This window comes from Hetaerina americana, unplaced genomic scaffold (genome assembly GCF_022747635.1).
Source record: "Hetaerina americana unplaced genomic scaffold, ioHetAmer1.1.p SCAF_76, whole genome shotgun sequence".
NCBI lineage: Eukaryota > Metazoa > Arthropoda > Insecta > Odonata > Calopterygidae > Hetaerina > Hetaerina americana.
The window spans coordinates 1,591,804-1,619,029 of NW_027287383.1; the positions used below are offsets into that span (position 1 = coordinate 1,591,804).

Below are 27,226 nucleotides of genomic sequence, written 5' to 3' on the forward strand. Positions count from 1 at the left end.
TAATAACTTATTTATCAAAGAATTTCAAAATGAAAATTTTAAGCCAAATAAAAGTTTATTCTCTCCAGCATAACTTAATGGACTTTACACAACATATTGAAATGAAATTAGTAACTTTGTAATTCCACACACACTGTGTGGGGTGGAATTACAAAGTGTGAACTTATTTACAAGTGTGTGTGGCTTTACAAAGTTACTTTTTCATTTCAATGCCCAAAGAAAAGTTTTGTATGTCATGGGAAGCACATTGAAATCCTTCACTAGCAGAAAAAAACATGGATTTTTATGGTTGACTACCATTTGGGTTCCATGGCATGTTGACTAATTATAGTACCATGCGTTTCTTTCCTGGCTTGGTATGTTACCTAAGTGCAGTCTGCACCACTGTTTGTGGTGGCAAGGTATGCCTATTATTATAGCAGTTTGAAGTGTCCTAAATTGTGCCAGTAACTAGCATGTCACTTAATTTATCATAAGTCTTTGATGACCCCACTACATTATACAGGGAAAGTATCATCTTGCATATGCTCACATTCTTATATTAATATATAAGAATGAAGGGAAAATTGGCATTCAGTTGCATTTAAAGCTTCTGTATCATAAAAATGATGCATTAAGCACTCTTTATTAACCTTAATAGTCGCACATTAAAGTGAATACCCCCAAGAATTTATCAATGTGCATGACTTCATTTCTGTATGCCCGCATTACCTCCATTGTTCCAAGAGAAAAATTGTTTATTATCAATAGTTGCAGGGTTAACACTGAAATTCCATCTTCAAATTAAATGAACAGTGGATTTTACAAAAATATTTACTTATGGTACAACCAGTTTCGTCAAATACCCAAAAATGTCACCTAAGCGAACAAACTGGTTGAATAGATATTTTCATGAAATTCGTGCTTTTCATTCAGTGTTTTTATTTCATTATTACAAATTCTTTGTGCACTTATGTCATACATTGAAATGGAATTTTGAATCTCTCATTGAACCAAGTGACAAATTGTGAATAAGATAGAAAAGAATTTTATTGAAATTTATCCCAAAAACCACATACCAAATTAGCCGGTCAACCTACCATTGTATGCGGAATTCATAGACTTGGAGAAGACGTTTGGCAATATCAAGAGCAACAAGATGTACAAGAAGAACAGTTCTTAGAAACACGGTATAGATTACAATGACAAAAATAATCTGCTAATGGTACAAGAACCGAGTTACCATAATAAATTAATGTTGGAAGACAAGAGAAGCATAAATTTAAAAGTTCAACGAGTTTGCTACCTCTCAGAAATGTTGTTAAACCTAGAAGAAATCAGAAAGTGTAATCAATATTTTTATTATCTCAAGAGCAGTGTTACATGGAAAGGCAGAAGCTGGGTAATGGGTATCAATGAAGGTAGTCCTAACTAAGAAGGGATATCTACTATGCTCAAGGAAGATATTTTTAAAAACAAGGAAACAATAGGTGAAAGTATTCAGGCCCACCGTACATACTTATGTGAAATGAAACAATATGGAAAAGGAGACTTTTGGATGGTAGCTACAGGGTAATTGTATTGATATCTTGCATTTAATTCAATAAATAGCACAATAATGAATCAATGGAAGTAAGAGAGACTGAAAATTGATATGAGGATAGCATTACTGTGGGCAATAGAGAAATGGAAAATTATAACACAGGAACAAATGAAGAAAATTGGCACAGAATGAATTATGGATTGATAGAAACTCTGAAAGAAGCTGTTGACTAAAGGAAGTCATGGATGACAGAAAAAAAGGATTTAATAAAAGGGAGAAGAAAGTAGAAAAATCAAGGATTGAGGAAAGGCAAAATTAAGAAAGGCACAGACTAATGTAACAACTTAAGAAAGCCATAACTGAAGGAAATATGAAAGGAAGGCCATGGATGTAGTGTGAAAAGCAAAAAATGAAGGATGTAACTGTAAGGATGTATAGGAATGAGAAGATCGGCAATAACAGGATACCTTGAGGAGCTGCTACAATTCCCTAGATATATGGCCCATGACAACGAGAAAACATTGATGTAATTTTAACAGCAGCAGCAAAATGAATTAATGTACAATGTAAAATTCCAGTATCACTGCTGCTCTGTAGGTTGGATTAGATGGAAAACAATTGTATTCATTTGCTGACTGAATCTACCGCCAGTGGAATCCAGTTGGAAAGAAAGCTATGTTTCTATTCGGCTCCCTCTACTGCTTCACCGAATAAGGTGACCCACGGGCATTGCACCTATATTTTTCCACGATTTTCCTTCCACTCCTAACTTATTGCTCCTCCATCTGGTTGTACCAACCAGACTACACCCAGCAGCATTACTGATTTCTTCACTAAAATAGTAAAATACTGGGTACCTGATCTCCGTAAAGTGTCCAAAGATATAATTTTGTCTTCCTTTTCCAACTTTGACCTTTCCAACAAAATGGTAAAATCTGATTTTAAGTTCATTTACAGCACTATTAACTCTCTTGCTGACTGCCCCGAACAATAGAGTGCAGAAGCAATTGTTGAAAGTATTCATGTGTACCATTACATACTAAGGATCAGCGATGTGTATAATTGAAAAAGCAAATCTGAGAGGAATAGAATCCTTAAACTGGAAGCAGATGTTAAAGATGAAACACACCAATAAAATAAGAAATGAAGATGTAGTAATGGAGAAGATTAAAACATAAGAAATGGGATTGGGTGTACTTAAAAATTTTTGGATCATAGCTTTAGGGTTATTGAAGTGACATCTTACATTAAATAAACTGAATAGCACAATAACAAATCAATGGAAGCTAGAGAGACTGAAAATTGATGAGGATGGCATTACTGTGGGCAATAGAGAAATGGAAATTATAACATGGAAACAATCAAAGAATATTGGAACAAAACATGAATTGTGGATCAATGGAAGCTTTTCCAAAATTCACCCCACAAATCATGTCTTTTTCATAAATGAATTTCAATAATTCTTTTTCAAGTGGAGAAAGCCTATTATTTTCCTCCACCCTACATATTCTTCTATCATGGGCTTCAACAGCTCACTACCTTTCAATTTTTTCCCCTTCTACCTCTCTGACTTTTGCCAATTTCCTAACAGAAACATCTTCTCTTCATCCACTACATTTCTCTTCCAATTAGGATTATTTTCTCTATTCTTTAACATACCCACATCTCAAAAGTCACCAATCTATGTTCATCCTCTTGCCAAAGAGACCATCTAGTAAATGAATGACATCAATTTTAAAATAAACAGCTACATGAGATTGGGGAAGAACTGGTACTATACCAAGAAGTAAGGAAAAATATTGGCTGTAAGGCTCTTTCTACCAATCATATCAATACAACAGTTTGGTAAAATTTCTCGTCCACGTCACACTTAATGTAATTTACACAACACATTGAAATGAAATAAGTAATTATGCAATTTTACAAACACTTGATGTAAAACACGACCAAGGTTTCGACGTTGGACATCATCATCAGGTAGTCCTCACAGCTTTGTATGCATACCTTCATAGCAGGAGTTATGTTCCTATTCTTAACACAAGTTTTGGGCTCCTTTATTCTTTCTTGAAATTTCCATTCCATTTGGCCAATATATTTAATGGAACACTCAGTGCACTTTAATTCATACATTCCATTCCTCTTGCCTTTGAGAACTTTGTCTTTACCATCCGAGATCAGGTTCTTAAGGCATGAATTACTGCAAAAGGTAAATTTAATATTTTCTTTACTAACTTTTTGATTTTATTTTTTGAGAAATATTACCTAGATAGAGAAATCGCCACCATTTGGCAGAGGGATCTTTTATATATTCACCGTTGTGTATGTTGCTTACAGCTGTTTTAATAAGTGTCTGCCGGAGAAGTTTATTTATTAGTTCTTCTGGATAGCCATCATTTGGATAATGCTAAGTTCCTTATTTATATTTGAATGTGACAAAGGAATAGAGGCTAATCAGTGGATCATTGCATGCAGTGCCATAAGTTTTAGGTTGAAGTAGAATTAATTATTTGGTCTGTACAAATTTCTTTCCGAAAAATGGAGTACTGTAACCCATGTGCAACCCATCACTCTACGAAGCACCTTATCAAATGTTATCACAAAAAATTCTGAATTTAGAAAATAAAGGCCATAACCTCAATGCATTGGAGAAATTAAAATTTTAAAAAGCATCTATTGCAAGGATGAACATACTAATGAAATTTTGCTTCCCTCCCACTCCCGTCTTCCAGATCTACCACTCATCTTTAACATCCAGTGCTCCCCACAGGGGGTTTTATATGTTAAAAAGATATTTACAAAGTTTATCGTTGTCTGCACTAAGTGTAATTACGTTGTTTTCTGAAATTCATATAATCATTACAATTAATATCTCAGTAACTCATACAAAGGCTACAGAAATTATCACACTACTTAAAATTGCACGTAGGTATTTGAAGGAAGTCTATTTTTGGATTTACATGCTAAATTATGAGTTACTTGCAAAAAGAAATCATTTTTGAAAATCCAATTATGCTAGGAATATGTATGTTATGGGTCACAAACTGAAATTTGGTTCTTGCTAAAGAAGAGCATTTTGTTTAAACAAAAGACTGCATTAATTTAAACTGCTTTGCTCAAAATCACAACAAGAAGTTCTCTTAATTAAATCACATTAATTGACAATCATGTTCAGTGGGACCTCTAATATCAGCATAATCCATTCCACGATCTATCTCATAAACCGAACTACTCGTTTCGTTAAACAACTATTTGCATATACATTAATTTGAATATGATAATGCATTCCATGCTGAAAAAAAAGTTAGGTGCAAGGTTTAATCTAGGAAAATTATGCATACATTGTTTAAGACTGTGGATCACATTCACCTTTTCTTCTATCATGGAATGAAACAACCGGAAATACCAACTCTATTTGTAAAAGCAAAAGAGAATAAAAATGAATTAATTATTTATGATACATACCAGATTCCTTTTTACTAGGAAGCTGCCAGAGCCATTTACTTATGCAGACACTTCAAAATTTGGTAAGAATAAGACTGAATGATTGTTAAATAAATTTATGGCGTGAAACGCCACTGCTTTATTGGGGCAATGCTTCATATGCAAAAAAGTGTGAAGCAATAGTTTCCCATGACCTCCACATCCCATTTAGCCTATGTTATGGACTTAACACTTCTTGAAGACTAGTAGATTTTCTAAATGGTAAACAAGCAAGGGTTTGATTTTCAAATCGCCACTGGCATTTGTACAAAATAGCAGGGTGAGGCTGCCTTTCATTGCTTTACGGTCAGGAAGTGCAGTCTTTCTAATGTTTTGTGCACAAATATAAGTTTGCATCAGTATCTTCTCCCCAAATAGAACCATCTCGTCCCAATTAAATAAATGCTGTGGCAGGTAACACTCAGATATAAGAGCTTTTAGAAGTCCCTGAGCAAGTTCTCTGCGGACTTCGACTGGGAGCTTGCTGCTTCACCATGTCTCTCAATGCCATGGATGACTGTTTTCCTCGTTAAATTACTGAACCACACACGGCTCCCACGGATCCTGACATCTTATTACTGGGTTCAGCAAAAATCACTTTCCCCTTCTCACAAATTATATTCTTGTTAATGGAGTTGCATTGCAATTACTTTTTATTTATGCATATGAGAAGTAACCTTTCAACATCATTGAGAATACACAACCATTGAGTAGATACTCTAGTCACTCTATTTGAAGCATTTATCTCCCAAGTCTCATCCATGTTCTTGCGGAGACCAATTGCTGATGCCAACTGATGGTTGATGAGTATCCCAGATCAACCACACTCATACCTTGTTCCTGATTTTCGATGATTTTACTTTTAATTTCTACTGGTATTTTTTATTTTTATTCTCTTATGACTTCCTTCTCATGGATTTTTTTTCGAGGTAAATTTTAAAACCACACACAAAATATTATTAAACTTTGCACAAAAAAATCACCAATAACATGTTTGAAAAATGTTTGGAAAAATGCATGATCACTAGCGATCGTTAATTGCTATGAGAACAAGTGCAGTAGCAGGCATGCAATGAATCCGGGAATTCCCCTCTGCTTGTCAATCATTATGCAAAAGTTTGCTCACTAAGAGAGTCGTTTTCAGGACCAATATTTTGCTTGTTATGCAAAATACTTGCTGTGGGAGATGCTCGTTGAGCAAGTTTCACTGTATTATGTGATGTGTCTCAGTTACGCCTGATATTTTTGCAAAAATAACTTCGAATGTTAACCTACATCATCGCACAACCTTCAAATATTACATATCTTTTTCATTTATTTTGTCAGAATTAAAATTAATCATTAGCCCTCCTTTCGTAGTAGTAGTAGTAGTTTTTAGAGGAGGCGACCGACAGCTGAGGTCATTTGCGCCATACGGGATGGACAGGAAAGGATGAAGGGTGGAGAGAAATCCGGCGCCGGCATCAGCCTACTCTTTACGAAAGGCGCCAAGGGGTCCGCACTTTAACGTCCCATCCGACGGACGGCGTACTCACTCAAAGTGCCCTCCACAAAGCACCTTAAGTAGGGATCGAGATACATCTGAAAAATATTCAACACCGCCAGGATTTGAACCCGCACCCTCTGGGTGGGAAGCCAGTACGTTAGCCCCCGCACCATCTCAATCCCTCCTCCTTTCGTGCCAAATTGTTTGGGGGTTAATTAAAAACTTTTCTTAAGGATCACATGAGCAACACCTTAATGTGTATGCCACACTAAGGAAATATAGATAACAGACAGTGGCTGACTCAATAAATATTTCATCAACAATTGGTTATTATGCATAAGACGCCATTTCTTCTGAATCATTCATCATACTAAACACAAAAACCGACAGTGTAAATACTAAAAAGGTACTGCCCAGAAATGGGATTTCATGCTTAGCATGGGGAAGGTCTTCAGCTTGATGAAAATGGAAAACCATTACAAATTATGTTCAAGTTCTTACAATTTTATAACAAAGAATGTCGCAACAAAGCTTAAAAATGAACCATATAGCTTGCCAAACATAACAAAAAATTATTTTTTTTAATTAATCAACTGATACTTGATTTGCGTGGAATGTTTACTGATAATAAATTTTACATAGTATACCTCAACTTCCCTCATTCCACTTATTAGAGAATGAACACTGGACAATGAAAAACATACTTCTAAAAGAGTCGTGATATAATTTAGCACAGAGAGACAAAGACAGCAAGTACTTGGGGAAGGGCAAGACCAAGATCAACAGAAAAACATTCTTGGTAAACATAAGATGTTTCAACTTCAACCAGAAACACTTACTAATTGTAGATAAAATAAATTTACTGTAGAAAAGTCATCTGTCATTACAGAGAAAAAATATTTCATCTTGAAAGATCATTTCCCTTCGTTAAACTTTGAACACATTTAAAACACTGGGGGGACCCACAATAACAAAATGCAGCTATGAACTAAATCTCAGTTTCGTTTTCACCATGCATACAAGGATGAACTACCATCACACTTTACAACCAAACCCACCCAGAAGTCTTTCACTTTAAAGTATCATGTGAATAACAAAACAGTTGACAACATCCTCCACCCATCCAGGTGGCTCACAGGATAAAGCACTCAATTTCCACAACACCCAATTTCACAACCACTATTAAGAATTACCTTTTTACAAAATGACGATGGACTTGATATGGTATTCTCATGATGTTAAACCATGAAGCCACTTAATCAGTAACTACTTGAAAAAGTCACAAGTTGTCTGTGAATGAGAATTTCCAAAATCAAGGTCATAATTCACCAGATTCAACAGATGTTCCACAGATGATCAGTGGAATTTTTAGTCTTTGACCGACTTGTAAAAGCCATTTTAAGTCACAAAAACCATCACAAAAGTTAAATTATCCACATCAGAAGAATTTCTTTGCTTGTGCTTCTTTGCTGTCTCTGCAAAAGAAAAAAAATATCCTTTTTTAGATTTGATTATTCATCGTAAACCCTTTATTTGGAGTTAACATTAGCAAGCTGAATACCAAAACATTTCTGAATATTAAAGAGTGGAACAGTTTTATGATGCATTTCTACAATATTTTTAAATGTTATCTGCCATCAGTAATTTTTTAAATCACATTTTACACAAGAGCCAGAGGTACTATGCTCTTGATTGACACACTGGATTGCAGAGGTCTTCTTTACCAGAAATGAGAGGAGAATGAATAGGAAAAGGGAGAAATAATGGAGAGCAACATAGTGGTGAAAGTTGAGACTGGATGGGTGTTGATGGAAATTAAAAAGTCAAATTTTATTTTATCAATAGGTCATATCTACCCTTTGGGTGGCTCACATTACTGTAGAACCCTTTTTGATCCAGATTTGGACTTCATACATATTAAAAGACTTTCACAACGATACCGTCACAAGATAGTGAGCATTCCTGATGCTGACATCTTTACCACCCTTTATGCCTAAGTTGCTTCAACTTCAGTTTTCACTGAATTTGAAAATTTTTATTTCCTCGAATGGAAACAAGTGAGAAGTGAACATTGAAAAAATGACAAGTAAAATGAATGTCTTAAGTTACAACTTATGACTGCAGAAAACCAAAATATACCGAACACTTGTTAAATATAGTTATTTCCTGGGGCTATTTAGAGCAACCACATCTTATTTTAGTGACACAAAAAATAGAATTCAGTGCAGGCATTCTGCAAATGAAAAAAATACTTTTTAGCAAAATATTTATCTTGGGTAGAAATATTGAGATGATAAAGAAATAAAATTTCCAAATCTAATTCACTCCTTTCATGAGAGGAGCTGCTGCGCAGTGGAGTAACTATGCGCTCTGGGAGACCAATTATAAGCGATTTCATCAATTAAGTCTCATACCATTTTACTTATTGAAAAGCCACTCAAATGAAAATAGCTTAATGGGGGTTTAATATAGACATAAGTACATAGTTCAGATTACAAGAATAAAGGATTCATTTTTATGTCACTACATTCTAAGTGGTATTTCCAAATCCAATGAGTTCCTTTGTATAACAAATTCTCATTTGACAAATTCTCATTCTTATAGTGTGGATCACAGGAAAACATAGTTTGGGAGTTTGTGGATCTTTAAATTTTATCCAACAAATATTTTAGGAATTTTTGGTAAACATAAATTGACTTTCATGAGTAGTGAATGCACAGGTACCATGGGGTCTTGATGAAATCTAAGGGAAAAATCAATCCAATATCAACCATCTCACTATAATGAAACTTCAGACAAAATTATAGCAATAAAACCTCATTGGAGTAGATTAATATAACATTAAGGTAGGGCCCCACTGCAGTATGATAATTTCAAAAAAGCCAAAAACATTTAGATGACATTCAAGGACAATTCCATCAACAGAGAAAAATAATTCGGCCTCTGTAACAGAAGCTAATAATTACATGGATAAATAAAAGGAAAAATAAATCTTTACCTGTACATGTAATAGCCAATGAGAATTATGAGTTGAATGCCTAGGAAAACAAGGAAGACAGTTGTGCTGAGACAGGACTGCTGTGGTGGACAACCACCTTTTTGAGAGTTGGCAACTACACTCATATCCCGCTTCAAGGAATTTAGACTGTCTCTAAATTCATTTGATAGTTGCTGAAAATCATATGCTCCACCCCCTCCAACTGGCTGCACATGGGCTACTGGCTTCCCTTGATTTTGCAGAATAGAAGCAGTCCTCTGATGCACCTCTCCCATAAAAGCTCTGGAAATATTTCATTGTATAACATCAAAAATTTGTACAAATAAAAGAAAAAGATAAGATTGGTTATCACATACAGTGATCCCTCATCTAGGGGACCAGAGAGCAAATTAGACGTTACAAGTTTTATTAACAATTGTATTCGTCTTATATTGTATTATCACAAGAGGAAATATACTATAAAAGCCTGTTTTAATGCGAAATACAATGTGCATCACAAGATTATAGTAAAATAAATATCATAAACATTGCAATTGCAATCAATAGATGCAAATGGATACAATAAATGCAAATGAAAAAGTGGCCCACAGACAAATAAGTTGAAACTTTTCATAGGGAAACATACACATTACAAATCAATTAAATATCAACTAACATTAATTCATCTTCATGTGTTTCACATTCCTTGAAATTCACACACCTATTGACTATCTCCAAATAAGTATGAATACAAGCAAAACAGAAATTTTACTATTTCAATGTAATATTCACTGTCATGTATACGTCATATTTGACTGTTTCATTCTTTCCTCAGAATTACCTTTTACGTTGAATCAATAATGTCAAAATTTAGTTTTTAAGAATAATCAACTAAACTTTCATATTAAAAATCATGCAATTAGTCTAGTTAGGTTTGCAATTTCCTAAAACCACATTGATTTAGCTGCAGTACCAATCTCACATTTGTACTGGGAAACAGAGTTTACAATTTACTATTAATAAAAGAATGCCTACTATTTAGAGAGGTATTGAAACAATTTATTTGTAAGGATGAAGGTTGAGGCACGTTTTTAAGGTTGTATTTACAATGAATAGGTGATCATAGCTCCACCATTTTCCCTAAAACTAATATGCTCATGGGAATTCAGAGTATGCAAAATTATTTTTTCATTATAAAACAAGCCTGATGTTCACAATTAACATTAAGGAAGAATGCACAAATCAAGCCTTACTTCACATCTCGAACAGTAACAATCATTTCCCGTTGATTGGCAAGAACGGCATCTACTTCATGGCGCCTGATGGTGTCAATCACTGGCATTTGCCCAGGTGGGGGTGGCTGATGGCCTCCTGGAACTTAATGAATACAATAATCACGCAAAAAATCATGGGATACATGTGATTCTATTCCACAATGTCTTGAAACACTTAATTTTATCACTCAACATTATAGACTTGTGATTAATTTAAAACATGGATCCAGTGTGGCTTAAGAACTTATTCATCAGTTATTACCAGGTGCAACTGCTTGGCCAGAAGAAAGCATGCTCAGTGTCCTCTCCTGGCGCCCCACTACTTCATCCAATTTCCTGCTCAATTCCTTCATTACATCAAACATTTGACTTTGGCCTGAAAATATTTGGCGCAATTCTCTCTGCTGATCAGTCTCGTACCATTCATCAAACTCTTGGTTCTCCTTCCCACGAGCATCATCTGGATGCTCTTTTCTGTACCTGATAAAGCAGACAAGTGGAGACAAGAATTATTAAACCAAATTGGAGTAAAGTGAACCAAATAAATGAAAGTAAAGCACTACAAAGCCTTCCATACTGTCTTTAGCGCATACCAGTGATTGCTTTTGCCTCTGGAACTTCATGCTTAATTTTACATGTGGATAAGGTAGGACTTCGAATCATTCCTATTAATTGTGTAATGGGGCAAAATTAATGAGGCAAAGTAGAGCTGCATATAGAAAGGGGGCAGAGAAAACTTGATATCAGAGCAGTAATGAGATACAGATATAAAGCAAGATAAACTATAACCAGGAGTTCTTTGTAGGACCTATGGTTTTAAGGAGGCATTCCAAACCTTCTCAAAACCATGATGTGGACAACATATTAAAGGAAGTACAAGTAGACAGGAGAGAGACGGGTGCTTAATCAGAACTGTCACTCACAAATTGTGTGGCACAAGTCAAGGTAGCATGAGGAGGATTGGGGTAGCAATGATACTCCTGCCAGTGCTTTTTAACGGGCATGCTAATGAAATGTGGGACAAGAGACTTGAACTGGTAATGAAGATGAGGATCTGATTAGTTAGATTTATACATGAACTAGTTACATGCTCTGCTCACAAGGTTCACATCCCACTGCCAATCATTATGCCTGCATTAATTTTTTCTATCTCCTTATGATTTCTACCAACAATCCCCTCTCTTAGCCCATCATACCCAGCACTTCCTCATTTGTGTTCCTTTCAGCTTCTTCACATATATTTCAAAAGCCTCCAATAAACACCTATCATCCTGTTTCAATGAGCATGTTTCCATGCCGTACATAATTATGCTCCATATCAATGTTTTATTGTGCTTTTTCTTAACATCCTTACCCAATGTCCCTGTCATCAATTCCCTCCTCCTTGTGAAAGCTTCTTTGCCTAGTGCAATTCTAAAGGATGCTCAAATCTAAAGGAAGCTGGGATGCCTCCTAGCAGCCAGAAATCACCTTGTGCACAGTGAAGAGATTTGGCAACACAGGAGCACGCGTTTAGGAAGAGGGACATGAGCCAGCCCATTTACTGCCACATTTTCATATCATGTAAATGAGCAACGACAAGGTATACGAGGAAAGTGACATATTAGCTTAAGTTAGAACAATACTGAAGTTGAGGAATGGATCCAAACCCGAATGGTGTTGTCAGAAATATGGTAGTGACTGGTGATAAGAACATTAGGTTTAAATTAATTAGCTGCATTAAAAAGGGAAATTTTAACATTTCTGCTGAACATGAAATTGTTATATGCTCTCCTGCTCCATCCCTCCCATTATATGCTATCTTATGCTCTCTGAAGCATATTTTTATGGCTAATATTGAAACTTTCTGGAATAATTATGGCTCAACTCCTCTCATGAAATGTAACATGCACACACAAAGCCAGAAATCTAACGAGGCATGATATAATTAAATTTAAGAAATTATTATAATAATAATTTTATCGAGGACACTGCCCTTAGTCTGCCTTTCTCCTTGCACCAGAGGGGTGCAATATTATGAAGGTTACTTACTCTTCCTTTTGAAGCTCCAATTTTCTTTGATAATCTTGATATTCCTGAGCAAGTTTTCTTTGCTCTTCATCTGATAGAGCTGGCTGCTTGTCTGCGTCTTCTTGAGATCTCAAACTGAATGTCATGAATTTCAATGCATCATGATCATCTGAGAAAAATGGCAAACATTATTTCAAACTGAGTTGATGACAATCAATTCTACTTACTGCAATCAAATGAAAAATATAAAAGAAGGTATTGCTGCTAAAGGGCACACCTAAGAAATTTTGACGGGACGATCTAATTATTTGAAGGCTACAACAATCTCTCATCTGATGACATCACCATTGCTATGATAAAGGACACATGCGCTACAATGGCTATAAATAAGAAAATCAGGATTAATAGAAACTATTCTTATCTCCAATTAAATACAGCGGAACCCTACAACCCCACATGATCCCTCCTGTTGCCTTTCTCATGAAACAAAACATTTGTTTAGGGAATCATTTTTTTCCAAATAAAGCCATGTAAAATATGAATAATAATGCGCTCCATCCAAAAAAAATAAATTTTGCGCAAGGTTTATTCAAAGAAAATTATATAGTCGTTATTAAGGGTCGTTGCACACATTCATATTTTCTTCTATCACAGAATAAAACCACCAGGAATACAAATTCAATTCATAGAAAACAAAATATATTTGAAATTATTATTTAATTTATAATACATTCATAATTCATTTTTACGAGAAACCTGTTGAAAGACATTGTTTTTAGCAAATCAAGTTTTTTTGAAAATGCAACATAGCATTATCATTACGTTTGACTGCCTCCTAACTGCTTTTTTGGGGACATTTTTAACTAATCATAAAACATGAAACTGAGCACGAAAAGTCACAAATAACATGCCTGAACACAAGTTTGGGCAAATGTGCAATCACTAGCAACGTTATGATGCTAGTGAAACTTGTACTAAACACAAAAATCAGCCGGAGCAATCACTCCGGGAATACCCCTCTCCTCGTTATGCAAAATGTCGCTCCCTACGTAGTGAGGTACTCTTGGGCACAATATTTTTGTTCATTATGTGAATTACTCACTAGCCAAGGTACTCTTTTAACGAGGTTCCACTGCAGTTTTAATTCAGACAGCACATAAGGATGATATTTAGGAAGATAATCAAAGCAATAAACTTTATGGTTGGTAATTATAGTTCAATGAATGTTACACAACTTACCAGCTAAACCACCAGTTGCAGCTGTCACACCGAAATAACCATTTTTGGGAAGAAAGACATTTTCTACTCGCAAACAGACTTCAAAGTCTTGTTCATTGTTTGTCATCCCATTATGGAAAAGAACCTGAAAGAAAAAGCATTGGGTCATATGATATATTGAGGGTATAGTCTCATTAAATTTTAATTACCTGCAGGAAGCACATGTGCATAAGTAGCAAATACCTAAAAGCAGTAGCTCACTCATCATGAGAAAATATAGCACCCACATTATCACATTTAAGATATGCAACCCTGACAAACCAATATTTAGATAAATACTTACCCATTTTCTTCAGTGTATAAAATACATTATAGATAACCATACATATATCTCAATATATTAACCACCACAACACTAAAAAAGCACTAGAATGAGATATAATACTGTAGTCTAGACATTACATAAGTCGGAACTCAATAGATGCAACCATTAATGAAAGAAGCTAATTGGACTGAAATAAATATGAAGCGTCAAAGGTTGCTGCCCTCTTCGATTAGTTCCTTATCACCCAAACTTGGATTGCATTTCCTGTCAATCCATAAGGGATAATGGTCTATTATTTACAGTGGTTTCAAGGCTCTTTACTATAGTAGATAAAACTGACGGTACGGGTCTATGACTTGATACCATCATAACTCACATGGGATCTACTGTAACTCCACAAAAGATCCTTCTTCCTTAATAAAATCAATGGAGGCAACCTCCTTGCTATGAGTTCATCACATGAGTATAAAATATGGTGTAGCCCAATTAAATAGAAGGGGTATTTGATAGTTGTGGCTACTCTTCTGATTTAAAATAGTTCTTTGTTCATGCTTGAAGATAAGAGATGAATAAAATTTACTTCATTGTATCAAAGACATGAGCGAGTTGCTTTATTTTTGGATTTAATTAATTTCCGTCACACTTAAATTTTAAAATATAAACTCACTGACATTTTTGAGGAGCGATAAGGGTCCATTGAACACTATAACTTTACTGAGGAGATTAAATTATTAGTATCACTCCAGTGCAGTCACAAAGTAAAAGGGATTGTTTTGCTACAGCATGTTTGATTGCAGGCTCCTTCATGAAGCAATTGGAAGCCACTAAACCATTATATTCACTCCTCAGGGAAATTGAATGATTCTGCCACCATCTGGCATTGTGGCTGGTCCATGAAGAAACACTCCATGATAGCCACAGAACTAACTCCATTTCAACCAAGTTTTATGTTTGTTGAACAAGTATGTATTTCACAAAGGCTTTTTCTCAAGACTTCATGCCAAATATTAGGAAAACGGTTACAAATATCAATTTTACCATAAAACTTTAACTGTGAAAATTTTGTTAACTATGAAAGTTCGAACTATGGAAATTATCTTACCAATAAGGTATTTTTGTAGTATTCAATTTTAGCTCTTGTAGGGAATGGTTTGTTCCTGAAGTCCCTCAGGCAGCCTGCTAACAACTGGGTAGATCCATCACTTAAAAATTAATCACAAGAAGGAGAAATAAATATCCTCAAATTAGAAAATATACAATTACAAATCAGATAAGATTGCAAATAAGATTAACAATAATTCCGGTATCATAGGCTTACTTTTGATGATCAAATTCCTTTGTTCCATCATTCACAACTGCACTGATGTAGGGATTGTTATGCTTGTTGTCATTATCAAACGAGTCAAAGAATATTCCCAAGCCCAACCACTTGTCTGAGCTGCCAAAAACTTTTCCTTCATAGCTACCTTTTTCTGCTGTATACCAAAATGCCTGTGAAAATGGTAAAATAAAGCAAAGAAATTTTTGAGAGACGGTTAAAATATTGACTTCGTTAAAAATATAGTCAGTAGTTAAAATTAATTCAATGATTTACAGCACTAAAAACAATCAATTGATACCAATTCAACGACATACAGGCTAAAGACAATCCTAAGATGAATGTTGTGGAGTTAAAACGGATGCAATTCCACCATAGGAGCTACTATTTTAAGTTTAATTATACTTACACCTCCTAGCTATTATAAGTTGTACAACGTATATGATACACTATAACTTTTAAACGCATAAAATATCGTGCAAATGCATTTTTCGTAGCAGGAAAATGACGGATGATGAAAGGAGGCTTCTAGAAAAATGGCATGCCATGAAAAAAGTCTGATGACTCGGAGTTAAATAATAGACATTACCATCATATTAACTTCCATTCCTTACCAAACCATCGGCACCTATCCTTCCTCGTCCTGTTACTCTGAACACCAGTTCAACTTCCCACCAATCAAAGTCTGTCTTACTCTTCGTCCATATACCACCTTAAATTAATAAATAGTATTAAATAAATGCACTTCGAGGCACCCGTACTGTATTCACTTACTAATGTTCATATGTTACCTTTCTGACTCCTCAAAGATGGTGCGATTCTGACATTCTCCTCACTGGCGATGGCATCTGTAATAGAAAAGTGTTGTCAAAAACATCATAAATAATCTGGACAGGAAGAAATATGAGGAACCACTTGTCGTACGGGAGAACGAGTCCCTCTCTTGTACCTTTAAAATTTAATTAGGAAATGATAACCATGATATCAATATGATTAACCAAAAAGTACTTTCACCTATACATTCAAAGCCTTGGACAACAGATCACATAAATAAATTTATTCCAAACCGGCTAAGGCCTTAGGTGTGTATTTGCCACCTGGCAGTGCAGCTCGATTGGGTTTCAGCATTTACTCACTTCCTCCATATTCCCAGAATGGGACCGTTGTATCCCTCTGGGCTAAGTAAGGCGGCTTGAAACTGTACTTGTATTCAAATCTTTTATGAGGACTATCACCGATAATTAAATATATTTGGTGAAAAGCGAGGACGATGAACGCTAGCCACCTCACTTCCGCCGCCATTTTTCCCGAATACCGACAACCTGGGATTTCAGGCGCTGTATGAAACAAGAGCATCCACTTGACAAAACGAACGCGCTTTTATGCGTGTTTTCTTCTGATACGCTCTTTTGAACCATGTGATACCTTTTCGAAAGTCCTTTGTTTTAAGTTTGATTTGGAGAGTATTTTCACGTTGGTTATGGTGTTTGTTTTGATCCATTAATGCTTTCCAATGCAGTTTCGTATGTATTTTGATTGCTGATTAACCGAGAAGCACGTAAGAAATCAAATGCATATTACATATGGTGGGTTTTGGAATCTATCAAAGGCTTTGATATGACGGATGCTTTGTCCTTTGAGAACGATGATATAACGAGTAGGTAAGTGTTAGTCGGGTGAGGAGGAGCCATTCGCGAAATTATGCCGCCGTTTCAGTGTATTTAATCATGTGTTATTTATTTCCAGTGACACTACAGAATGCCCGTTTACTTCGGAGCACACCGTGGAAAAGCTCACAGTTGGACTGATTTCGCACTATCAACCAGATCTATCTAGAGTAAAGACTAAATTAGACGAGTTAACGTGGGTGAAATTTCAATGAACTTAATACCCTTATTTGCCCTGAATATTTTTCGCGCCTTATGAAATAAATGGAACTTGTTCGTTACAGGAAAAAACAAGTAAGCTTGATTGAAAAATTGGCTGTTGAAAATGACAGGCTCTCGGCATGTCAGGAAAAATATAATGTACAGGAAGTGGTGAGTGCTATAATTTTTTTAATCTTGCCATTTTAAACTTGTTTTCTTTCTTCATTAATTAATTTCTCTTAATCTGCAGTTCACCAAATTAAAACATTACCAAAACAAGTTGATTCTAATTAAGAAGGAAATGTCACACATCCATGAAAGAACTGCAAAAGTTAAGGTAAAGTAAATTATTTGTGTGTACATATATATATATATATATATATATATATATATATATATATATATATATATATATATACTGTATATATATATATATATATATATATATATATATATACTGTATATATATATATATATATATATATATATATATATATATATATACTGTATATATATATATATATATATATATATATATATATATATATATAATGAAGAGTTATTTTTTCTAATTTCAATGCAATTAATAGAAATGAAATATATATATATATATATATATATATATATATATATATACTGTATATATATATACTGTATATATATATATTCGGCCGTTTTAAGTTCATTTATTTCGATTGGTGAATATTTGCCGATTATTATATTTATATAGGACGTTCCATTATTGTTAATTGCTCGCATATTTATCCTTGGGGAGAAGGTGGTAGTTTACCTGACCCATCCATTCAGAATTATACTTTGGAAATATTAAAGGTGTTTTAGTCATGGTCCGTTTATAGTAGCCACATCAAAGACTTCAAACTTCTATTTCTTGATAATCTCGAGTAGCGATTTTGTAACATTTCGTACTAATGGTCCATGAATAACATGGGAGCGGTTGCAGAAGGGGAGAGTAAATGAATGAAGTAAATGTGAGTCCATGTGTGCATACTTTTTACGAGGCGTATAACCTCTCATGTCATCTCTTCCGTTTAAATCAGGGTGAGATTGTAAATAGTAATAAAGAGCAACAAAATTAGTGTGACTGGAACAAATACAATGAAGTTTAGCTCTAAATTCATCATCCTAGGAGAGTAAGATGTCCTGGAAGTTTTCCTTCAATAATAATATTATTATTGCTTTTTATTTGACCAGAGATCACATTACAAAAATATCTGGTGGGTGGTGTATGTACATGGTATATAGTAAGGCATGTCAAAAAGTAGCAAAGACAGGCTCTATTAAGATACATGAAAAAAATTGTGCTCAAATATTTGGCACAAACCCATGAACATTAGCTGTAACTTGCACATGAAATATCAAAACAGAAAAATCATTGATCACCCCTACATGAATCAGTCCATGACCATTTCCTTTTATGGTTTTAGATTGAAATAGATATATTAGAATCTTTATCCTACTTTTCCCCCTCTAAGCTCTGGTAATTTTCCTGTTATTTCTTTCTACCATTAATACACAGAATTTTAGGATGAATAATTGACTTAATGGCAATTTTAAACTTCAAGAACTGTTATTTTAATTTATATTGAAACAAATAAAATAAAACCTATCTGAAGTTATTATTATTTGATACCAAATCAACAGTACATTAAAGGTCTTTTGATCCAATCAGTTATTTAAAGCCAATCCTATTATAGTTATCAGTAAAATTATTAATTCTTCAATGCTCTCCATTCAAATGAAAGCATTAATTTTACCAGAAAATGATAACCCATTGTGTCTGTTTAGATTCTTCCATTTTATATTTTGGGTTGTTGGCTTAGGTACATTGCTGACATTACCAAGGAAAATAATTAATCATATGCAATGATGATTATAACATTTATTTATTGTTTTGAGAAATAAAGTTATATGTTGTAACCCTGTGCAAGATAATATTAAGTATGAAAAGAACAGTGAATTAATTGCATTTTTTAAACCTATGGAATAAGCCTAGTCACACACATGATACATGCACTAGTAACAAGGTTAAAACTTTCATTGGTCATAGCCAGTCAGACCTTATATTTGAGGATTATTTTGTCTTCTTGGAAAATTGTTTTTAATGCTGGTTTTTGGAATTCCAATTTTAGAAATTTAGCAAATTTGAAATGTATTTGAAGAGCCTCCATCTTCTGGAAATGGGGGTCATTTTTTTCTTTGACTCTGTCATGTAAGAACAATGCCATGAACTCTGTATCATAAGTTGTTCCAAAGAATACATTCAGCAAAGATTTGATGTTCATGTTATAAATTAGTTGTTGGCTGAATTTAAATGCAGTTCTCTTATACCATTTATATTGCAGTTTATCAACATGTCCCTCGGCTAACTTAATTAAGATATTTTAATATCACTTTCTAGTTGTGGAAGTGCCAATATTTAATAGCTCTAGTGTTACTGGTCAACTAACCTCCCTGGAGGGAGAAAATAAATTAGGAATAATGAGAACTGACTGGATGATTGTTTAACAATTTAACTGCAATTATTTTTACAATTTCCAGAAACGGGCACTGAAGCTACAGCAGGTTTGTCAGAAAGAAGCCCTTATGCGCGAGCAAAGGAAAGAGGAGCAACTGCAAAGAGAGCAGATGTTAATTGCCAAACCAGGGCCATCCAGGAAAAGCTAACCGTCCTATTTCACATTATATTATATATGTAAAGGTGTATTTAGGCTTGTTGTTGATTAGTAATGCTTTCATCTATCGTTAAAACTTCATATTTTGTGTTGTGGCATGAAGGCTCTCATTAAAGGACTTTGGCTTAAGATTCATTAAATGAGACTGCCAGATTCCCTGGTTTAATAATTTTTCTAATAATCTCGATCAAGTGTTTACTTGCAATTCAACTTGCTGATGTTATGTCAATCACTGTCACATTACCCATGTATAAAAAAAATGTTGGCTTCCATAAATCATTTTTAACAATATCATTTTGTTTCATGTTGAAGCTTACATTGGGAAATGGCTTTCACTAGTTATTCTTTTAGCTTTAGTTATAAATTTTGGACAAATGGTGATTATAATACCTGAAAATTTATCCTTCCATTTTTTGAGATTGTTTCTAAGGCTGTGTGTGTAATCTTAAGTGGATATAATTTATTTTGTTGAGAATAATGAAGAAGTTTATTTTGGTTCAGTCAACAAAGCCTAGTTTTTTTTAATGCCTTGTTACTTCATCAGAATAACATTATAATCATTTTATCTGTCATTTTTTACATTGAAAATGCTTTTGTAACAGTGATCATTTTGTGAAGGAACTGATGTGGCATAAGGCCTACATTGTTATAATCACTATGCAAAATACTTTCCATAAACTTATTAGAGTTACTAATATCCATTTTCTTAAATTACCTACCTTCATGTTGATTGTCTGCAGTCCATAATTACTGTTGCTAGGACTGGTATGCATCTATGACCAAGGAAACCTCAAGCATAAAGTACATATATTTTGAATGGGTTGTGTAAAATGAAGTTAGGCGACCAAAGTAAATGTAAAATTGAGAAATTTTTTAAGGCTGACAAGCCTGTTTTCAGAGTGCGATAGACCAAACTCATTGCCTTAATCCAATCCACATTCCTATTAATATTATGTTATGTGGAGAGTAAAACTGTGTTTACAGCCATTATTCAACACATTTTAACCACTGTATGGTCTTGAAATCAATTGCAGGAAAGAAAATGGGGGTTATGTTATTGTTGTGAATATTCAAGTTTGATTTATGAAGCCATTTCAATACCTATTTAAATGAGAGTAAAAAATTACCAAATTGTTATTTTCTAGTTGATATATTATTTGGGAGTCATGCCATGAAATCCCTTGCCTTAAAGCTCAATCATATAAAAACTATGAATATAGGGTGTGGGATGGAATTTGTTGCCCTTGCTTACGCTGAAGCTGATCAATTTGGTATATGATGGTACATTCCATTGAAACTTGAGTCTATATGCATTAATATTGATACTGTTCATTGCATAATATATGGGATTTTAACGCTAAACATTACTATATATTGGTTGGTACTAGTCATTCTTTCCTAGCTTGTGAATAACTTATGATAAAAACAATTCCATTGAAATCTCGTATTTTTAATGTTGAAAGTTGTACATGTATTTTTTATGATTGTTTAAAACTTTTCTTGTATGTCATGGAAACCTTGAATGGTTATTTATAGCACATGGTTTATAAATTATAATCGTGAATTGCAAACATATAAAGTGCTTAATGCATTTGAATGGCTTCTTTCGCTGCTGCTCATCTTGCACTGAATGTTATTACTGGATTCTCCATGTGTGACCAGTTTTACCTTTTTGTTATGACAATGACTTTTTTAATGAAAGCCATATATAATGGCATTGATCTTGTAGACGTCAATCACTTTTGAGCAAATAAACAATTACTTCTTATTCATACCATACTTTTGCTATACATTATTTCTGAATGATAGCCGACTAATTGATAATTTCATTATTCAAGGTGCCATTTGCTTGCTGACTTTGTTTAAATTCCCAAGTTTCTTTAACAAACCTTAACTAGCATAACCATATTAAAATAAATGATATTGTAATATTTAAAAAATATTCTTATGGGGCTGTCCTAACAATGGATGGTGTCCCTGATAACAAATTCATTATAATTAAAGACATTCAACTGGAATGGGGAGGTTGATTCATCCCCTAAAACTAGCAATAATACCAATTACACATGCAATAAAACTATTATGAATTAATGGCCTTGAAAACTTCTCATTCATCTATTTATGATCTGGTCTGGCATCTGTTTCATGGGCGGTTTTCAGATTGCTATACTCTGCTGGAATATAATAGTGAGCTCATTTTGTGCCAGTTGCAGGTTGTATCTTTACATCAGGATAAGTGATTTTATTATTGACTAAAAAGGTTTTTCTTCAATGGGTTCAGGATATCATCACAAGTTGTATAGCACCAAAACCCTCATTTGGCAGAAAATTTGAGCCATGTAAGTTTTCTATAGGCTATGTGGTAGTCCAGGGGTTTAGCTTTGGACTACTGACTGGAGGACTCTGGTTTGATTCCCAGGCACTTCTCTTTGAGCACCCTAAGCTAAGTCCACCTTAGCTGTGTGATTTTTCGCGTACCAGAACTTCCTCAGAAACCAAAGGTGACTCAGGGAAAGGATCTGGGCCCCAGATACGTAAATTTCACATACCATTGGGCTTAGTATTGGGTGAACTCTACCAAACCAACATTCAGGTTGAATACCGTGTCTATGGTTTTTTATTATAGGTTTTCTGAGATTCTCATCAATTCAGTGCATCCAGTAACCCTTAGCTTCTCAAGATCTTACTCCATCAGCTTCAAATTGTGACCTTACAAACTCCTTCATACAGCTGCCACTATTTTCCCTGATTCAAGCATTTTTAATTATGATAATAAGTGTTTCCATCAAATAACTGTCACCTACTAGAAGTCATTTCATTGCACTAATGACAAAAAATGTTTTTAATAAATTGGTAGAAGAATGAATGCAAACTCTGTGGAAGAATTTTGTAAAAGGTCCTTTTATCCAATCACTTAAATTGCCTTTGGTCATAAGCAAGGTATAGAGAATGCCCATCAAATAAAGAAATGATTAAGTGAATAAGACTACATGACATTATGCATATAATTACATTGTCCTATGCCTAATGGTAATTTTACAGGCATCACAAGCTCTATTTCTTCCTGTGCCCTTCTACAATGACACATGAACCCTTTCTCCAGGATTTCCTTAGTGTCCATTCATCTTGTCATTGGTACTTCTGTTTTCTTCCCTGCCTCCTCCATATTCCTTCATCTATTTACAAAGATTTATCTGATGTGATTCATTTCATCTGCTGAATCGTCTAAAGGGAAAAACTATCAAGGCAAAATCAACGCATAGAGACAGCTACAAAACATGAGCTACTTATGATCAGCATGTATTGATAAGTTGGAGTACTGAAATGACCTGCGGCATGCAAGTGTTGTTTATGTGTATCTAAAACTTCCACTTAGGGTAGGAATCATTTTAGTTGGGGAGGATGATTGAGAGTGAATTTGTTAGGCAAGTATTATAAATCATAATTTTTTTATTATTTCACTGTAGCAACACTGTTGAACAATGAATAACTGGTAAATTTATGTAATTTATCACTGGATGGAACCATCACTGCCTTTGAGTGACATTATTCTTAATCTGTTTCCAACACGGAAAAAAAACATTTAAAAAGGAACATCTTAAAGACCAGAATATTAATTGCCCGCTTAAAAAATGCACTTACACAATTCTTTTAGAGCCGAAGGGCCCAGAATCTATGGTTAGCTACAAGAACATGAAGATCAATTTGGAAACAAAATCTTTGGGTAACACTATTTCCTCAACTACCAATGCACAAACACACAACATTCAATCAAGTTTCTATTTACACAGACACATCTACTTTCCTTATTTTATAATAAAACATTACATTTTAAAAAGATCACACTAACAGATTCTTACACTAAATTAATGTCTACATTTTTGTGATGCTCCCATACTATTTGTAGTTTCACAGCTGTAAGAATCATCATCTATTTACAACAGGAGCCAAAATTACAATTGAATCTATTCCATTAGGTCCTGATTAGACATTTGATCACAAAATATATGATAAAAACTATAAATAACATTCACACATACATTATGACTTATACTAAGTGCCCCATGTCAATTTTATAATTTCCTGATGGACATCTGATTAAAATACAATGTGAACACATGGATTGATATTTATTTTCTTTAAATCATTGAATTAAAAAATATCATTGATGGAGTTTTAGTAGCTGGTATAAATCAACAAAAAACAAACATCACACATGGTTTTAAGTGGTAAAAAATTCCATAATCACCGATTCTGATTCTTGTAGCAAATTTTATTTGCCAGGAAATGCAGTTATGTGCCCACCTGATTTCAAAACCCTTTGATGGGTTGATAGTAATTGTAAGTCACTGTGACTTTTCTGGCAAAAAGGGTGAACTCAGCACATCATCATCCGGATATCACATCCCCACTTGATGAGATATCTGAGTGGAGGCTTTCTGTTTTGGTGATACAGGGCAGGTAGAAGTTCCTAGAGGCTGCTGGTGGAGGGGTCGTTTACTGTGACCAGTGTTGGAAGATACAGGCATCTGCCTTCCATGAAGACCTCCAGCATTTTGATTACTCCAGTCTCCAGTAGGAATTGTTGCCCGGTAATGACGACTAGAGGCCTTATTAAATACTGGCAGCAATTCATTTGCTTCATTGGATAGGGCCTGCAAGGTACAAGAGTTAATTTTCCCTATTGTACTAGCTTCTGTGAGATTACTGTCGGCTTAAAAAATTTGAGTTCATGGTATGGTGACTTTTATGCAATAAGCTATACTTAAACAAAAACTGGATGAAATCATGGACAAGCATAAGAAATTGTAGTGTTTTAATGATTACTTGAAACATGTAAATTCAATAACTACCATATTTTTTTCTATGAGTGCTTGAAATTTTTCGATTAGTAATAAGAATAGAAAAAGTAAAATGGATAGGAAAAACAAGGAAGTGCACGGCTTGATGGGGGAGGATAATAGTTTGTTGCAAGAAATTCAAAGAAGGTAAGAAGAATGGATTCATAGCGTTTTCATTGGTGTCGGAAGTTGCAGTCAGTGATAGAGAGGAGAATGCTAGGTAGGGAGATGAAAAAAACCAGCATGTTGGACGAGTTTAAAAGGGGCAGAAAGTACAGTAGGATCTTGCGTAACAAGCACCTTGCTAAAAGAGTAATGTGCATGATGGGCAAAAAATATTGTAAAAAAATGACTTGCTTATCAAGCAATGTTTGACATAATGAGTGATGAGGAGAGGAAAATGAGAGAGGAAATGCAATATGCCTTGAGTGAAATGCAATGCTGTCAATTTGCATCACAATTTAATATGCTGTAAACATATTTTCAATTATCAAGCACCCCAAGCAGAGGTTCAAACATTATAGCTCTAAAAACAAGCAGCCCTTTCAACAGGAAGCTGCTAATCCACATATCATAGGTATCTTGTATGTATATATCTACATACGCATTTTTGTGAGTATAATAGGTGTCAATATTCCAAATAATGTCCAAAATTACAACTGGTATTCTTTTATACAAAATATGCGACGAAGGAGGAAGAAAATTATTTAAAGTCTCCAAAAGATCAAGAGAATGTTCACATGAGAAAAATGGTTATCACCAAATATAACCTTCTAGCTGTGATGCATTTACATTTTTAAATTCATTCAAACAGGGGAAATGAGAGTATAGGAGAAAATCTTGGGCCTGCATTGAGTAGAGTTACATTTTAGGCCACTTTGTATGGAACTGATTTAAACAGGAGAAACTTATTAATATTGGGCGTAGTCTTCTACATGGATACCTTAATTTGTGCTATTACATACAAATACTCCCCACACCAGATCTTACCTTCATGTATATGACCGCATCAGTACCATATCCCTCGCAGGATGTAAGTATCAAATCCCCATGGAAATACCTGGCATACAGACGAGAGATGGGGAGTCCATATCCATAACCTATAGTTGGTCATTTTGAAAATTGAATCAGTTATAAAAATTGCCTCAAGACACAATTATACCACTTCACCATGTAAACATTTAGCATAACTATTATAGAGCACACATTGAGGGCATTGGAGACCTGGATTGAAAACATCATTTTAGACCACTACCTAATGCCACTTGTAGTTAGCTCATACATGAAATTCTGGTTTTCACCTGTGATTAATCATAGATACACTCTTGTTAATTATGATAGCTAGTTGCGATTCTGTAACAATCACTGGCTCAAAAGAATACCCACTTGCACAAATAATGCTTGAACATTTTACATTATGAAGAATATAAGTATTGGATAAGATTAAATTTTTAAATATACTTCTCAGTTAAATAAGATGAAAAGCCTACTTCCTATCACTTATTGTTTCTACTTCCTATCACTTATTGTCTCTACTTCCTAAACACTCTAACTACTTTGATCCCCCACATAATTTTTTTCTTCAACTATAATATCACACTCCTATGGAATGTAGGGTACAAAATGAAGAGTCTAAGTAGATGTCACTTACAATCAAGTGCAATTACTTTTCAATTACAAGTAAAATTCACAGCATCACCTGAAAGGTTAGGATATTAATTCACATGCATGAAAAAATGAAGGAAAAAGACAAATATCTCCTGTCATAGGCTTCATGATGTCAATTTTATATGATCACATACACTAAAATAAGACTAATTAAAAGTTAAAATAAAATGATGACCAAATCTCATCTATAACAGAGCCGGGTAGAATCAATTCATGAGGGATGAAAAATGTGATATTTTACAAAGAAAATATTTTTTTATGCTCTTACCAGCAAGTGGCACTGTGTGGGATCCAGACTTAGATGGCTGAGGTGCGGTTGAATACATATAATTGAAGAGCAAGTCAATTTCACTGCGAGGAATTCCTCCACCAAGATCAGACACCTAGAGCAAAATAAATAACTACTGAAATTCATGACTAAAAGTGAATAACCATTCTTTTACTGCTCCCCTCTTACCATTAATGGATTTTCAAAACAATCTGTTACCACATATTTTTGTAGCTACAAATGTGTGTACATTTTTCACAGTTTACAAAGACTTTAAT

General features: G+C 34.3%; 3 protein-coding genes across 5 annotated transcripts in view; 1 reads left to right on the forward strand and 2 right to left on the reverse strand.

Moving 5' to 3' along the window:
- Positions 1-7,092: 7,092 nt before the first annotated feature.
- On the reverse strand, positions 7,093-16,942 carry ergic53 (protein ERGIC-53). Of its 2 annotated transcripts, none has more exons than XM_071596114.1 (11): positions 16,747-16,942; positions 16,402-16,458; positions 16,225-16,322; positions 15,611-15,783; positions 15,395-15,494; positions 13,989-14,112; positions 12,771-12,918; positions 11,002-11,219; positions 10,719-10,836; positions 9,487-9,768; positions 7,093-7,963 (listed from the first exon to the last, which is right to left on the reverse strand). In XM_071596114.1, the coding sequence occupies exons 1-11, from the start codon at positions 16,910-16,912 to the stop codon at positions 7,927-7,929; spliced, it is 1,521 nt and encodes a 506-aa protein (XP_071452215.1). In that variant the 5' UTR covers positions 16,913-16,942; the 3' UTR covers positions 7,093-7,926. The 2 variants fall into 2 exon arrangements, with proteins under 2 accessions (XP_071452215.1, XP_071452214.1); XM_071596113.1 differs by having other exon boundaries at positions 10,719-10,842; positions 16,747-16,941.
- A 109-nt stretch (positions 16,943-17,051) lies between these two features.
- On the forward strand, positions 17,052-21,943 carry Pldn (biogenesis of lysosomal organelles complex 1 subunit pallidin). Its single transcript, XM_071596129.1, has 5 exons — positions 17,052-17,271; positions 17,357-17,473; positions 17,562-17,649; positions 17,729-17,815; positions 20,038-21,943. Exons 1-5 carry the CDS (start codon positions 17,228-17,230, stop codon positions 20,161-20,163), a joined length of 462 nt encoding a protein of 153 aa, XP_071452230.1. The 5' UTR covers positions 17,052-17,227; the 3' UTR covers positions 20,164-21,943.
- Positions 21,944-23,603: 1,660 nt separating this feature from the next.
- Positions 23,604-27,226, reverse strand: part of Pdk (pyruvate dehydrogenase kinase) — a 59,474-nt gene continuing 55,851 nt past the window's right edge. For both annotated transcript variants that reach the window (XM_071596159.1, XM_071596158.1), the window contains 3 exons: positions 26,949-27,063; positions 26,003-26,112; positions 23,604-24,826 (listed from right to left, as the gene is read on the reverse strand). In XM_071596159.1, the coding sequence (XP_071452260.1) occupies positions 24,572-24,826; positions 26,003-26,112; positions 26,949-27,063 (480 nt within the window). In that variant the 3' untranslated portion in view covers positions 23,604-24,571. The remainder of the gene's footprint in view (positions 24,827-26,002; positions 26,113-26,948; positions 27,064-27,226) is intronic.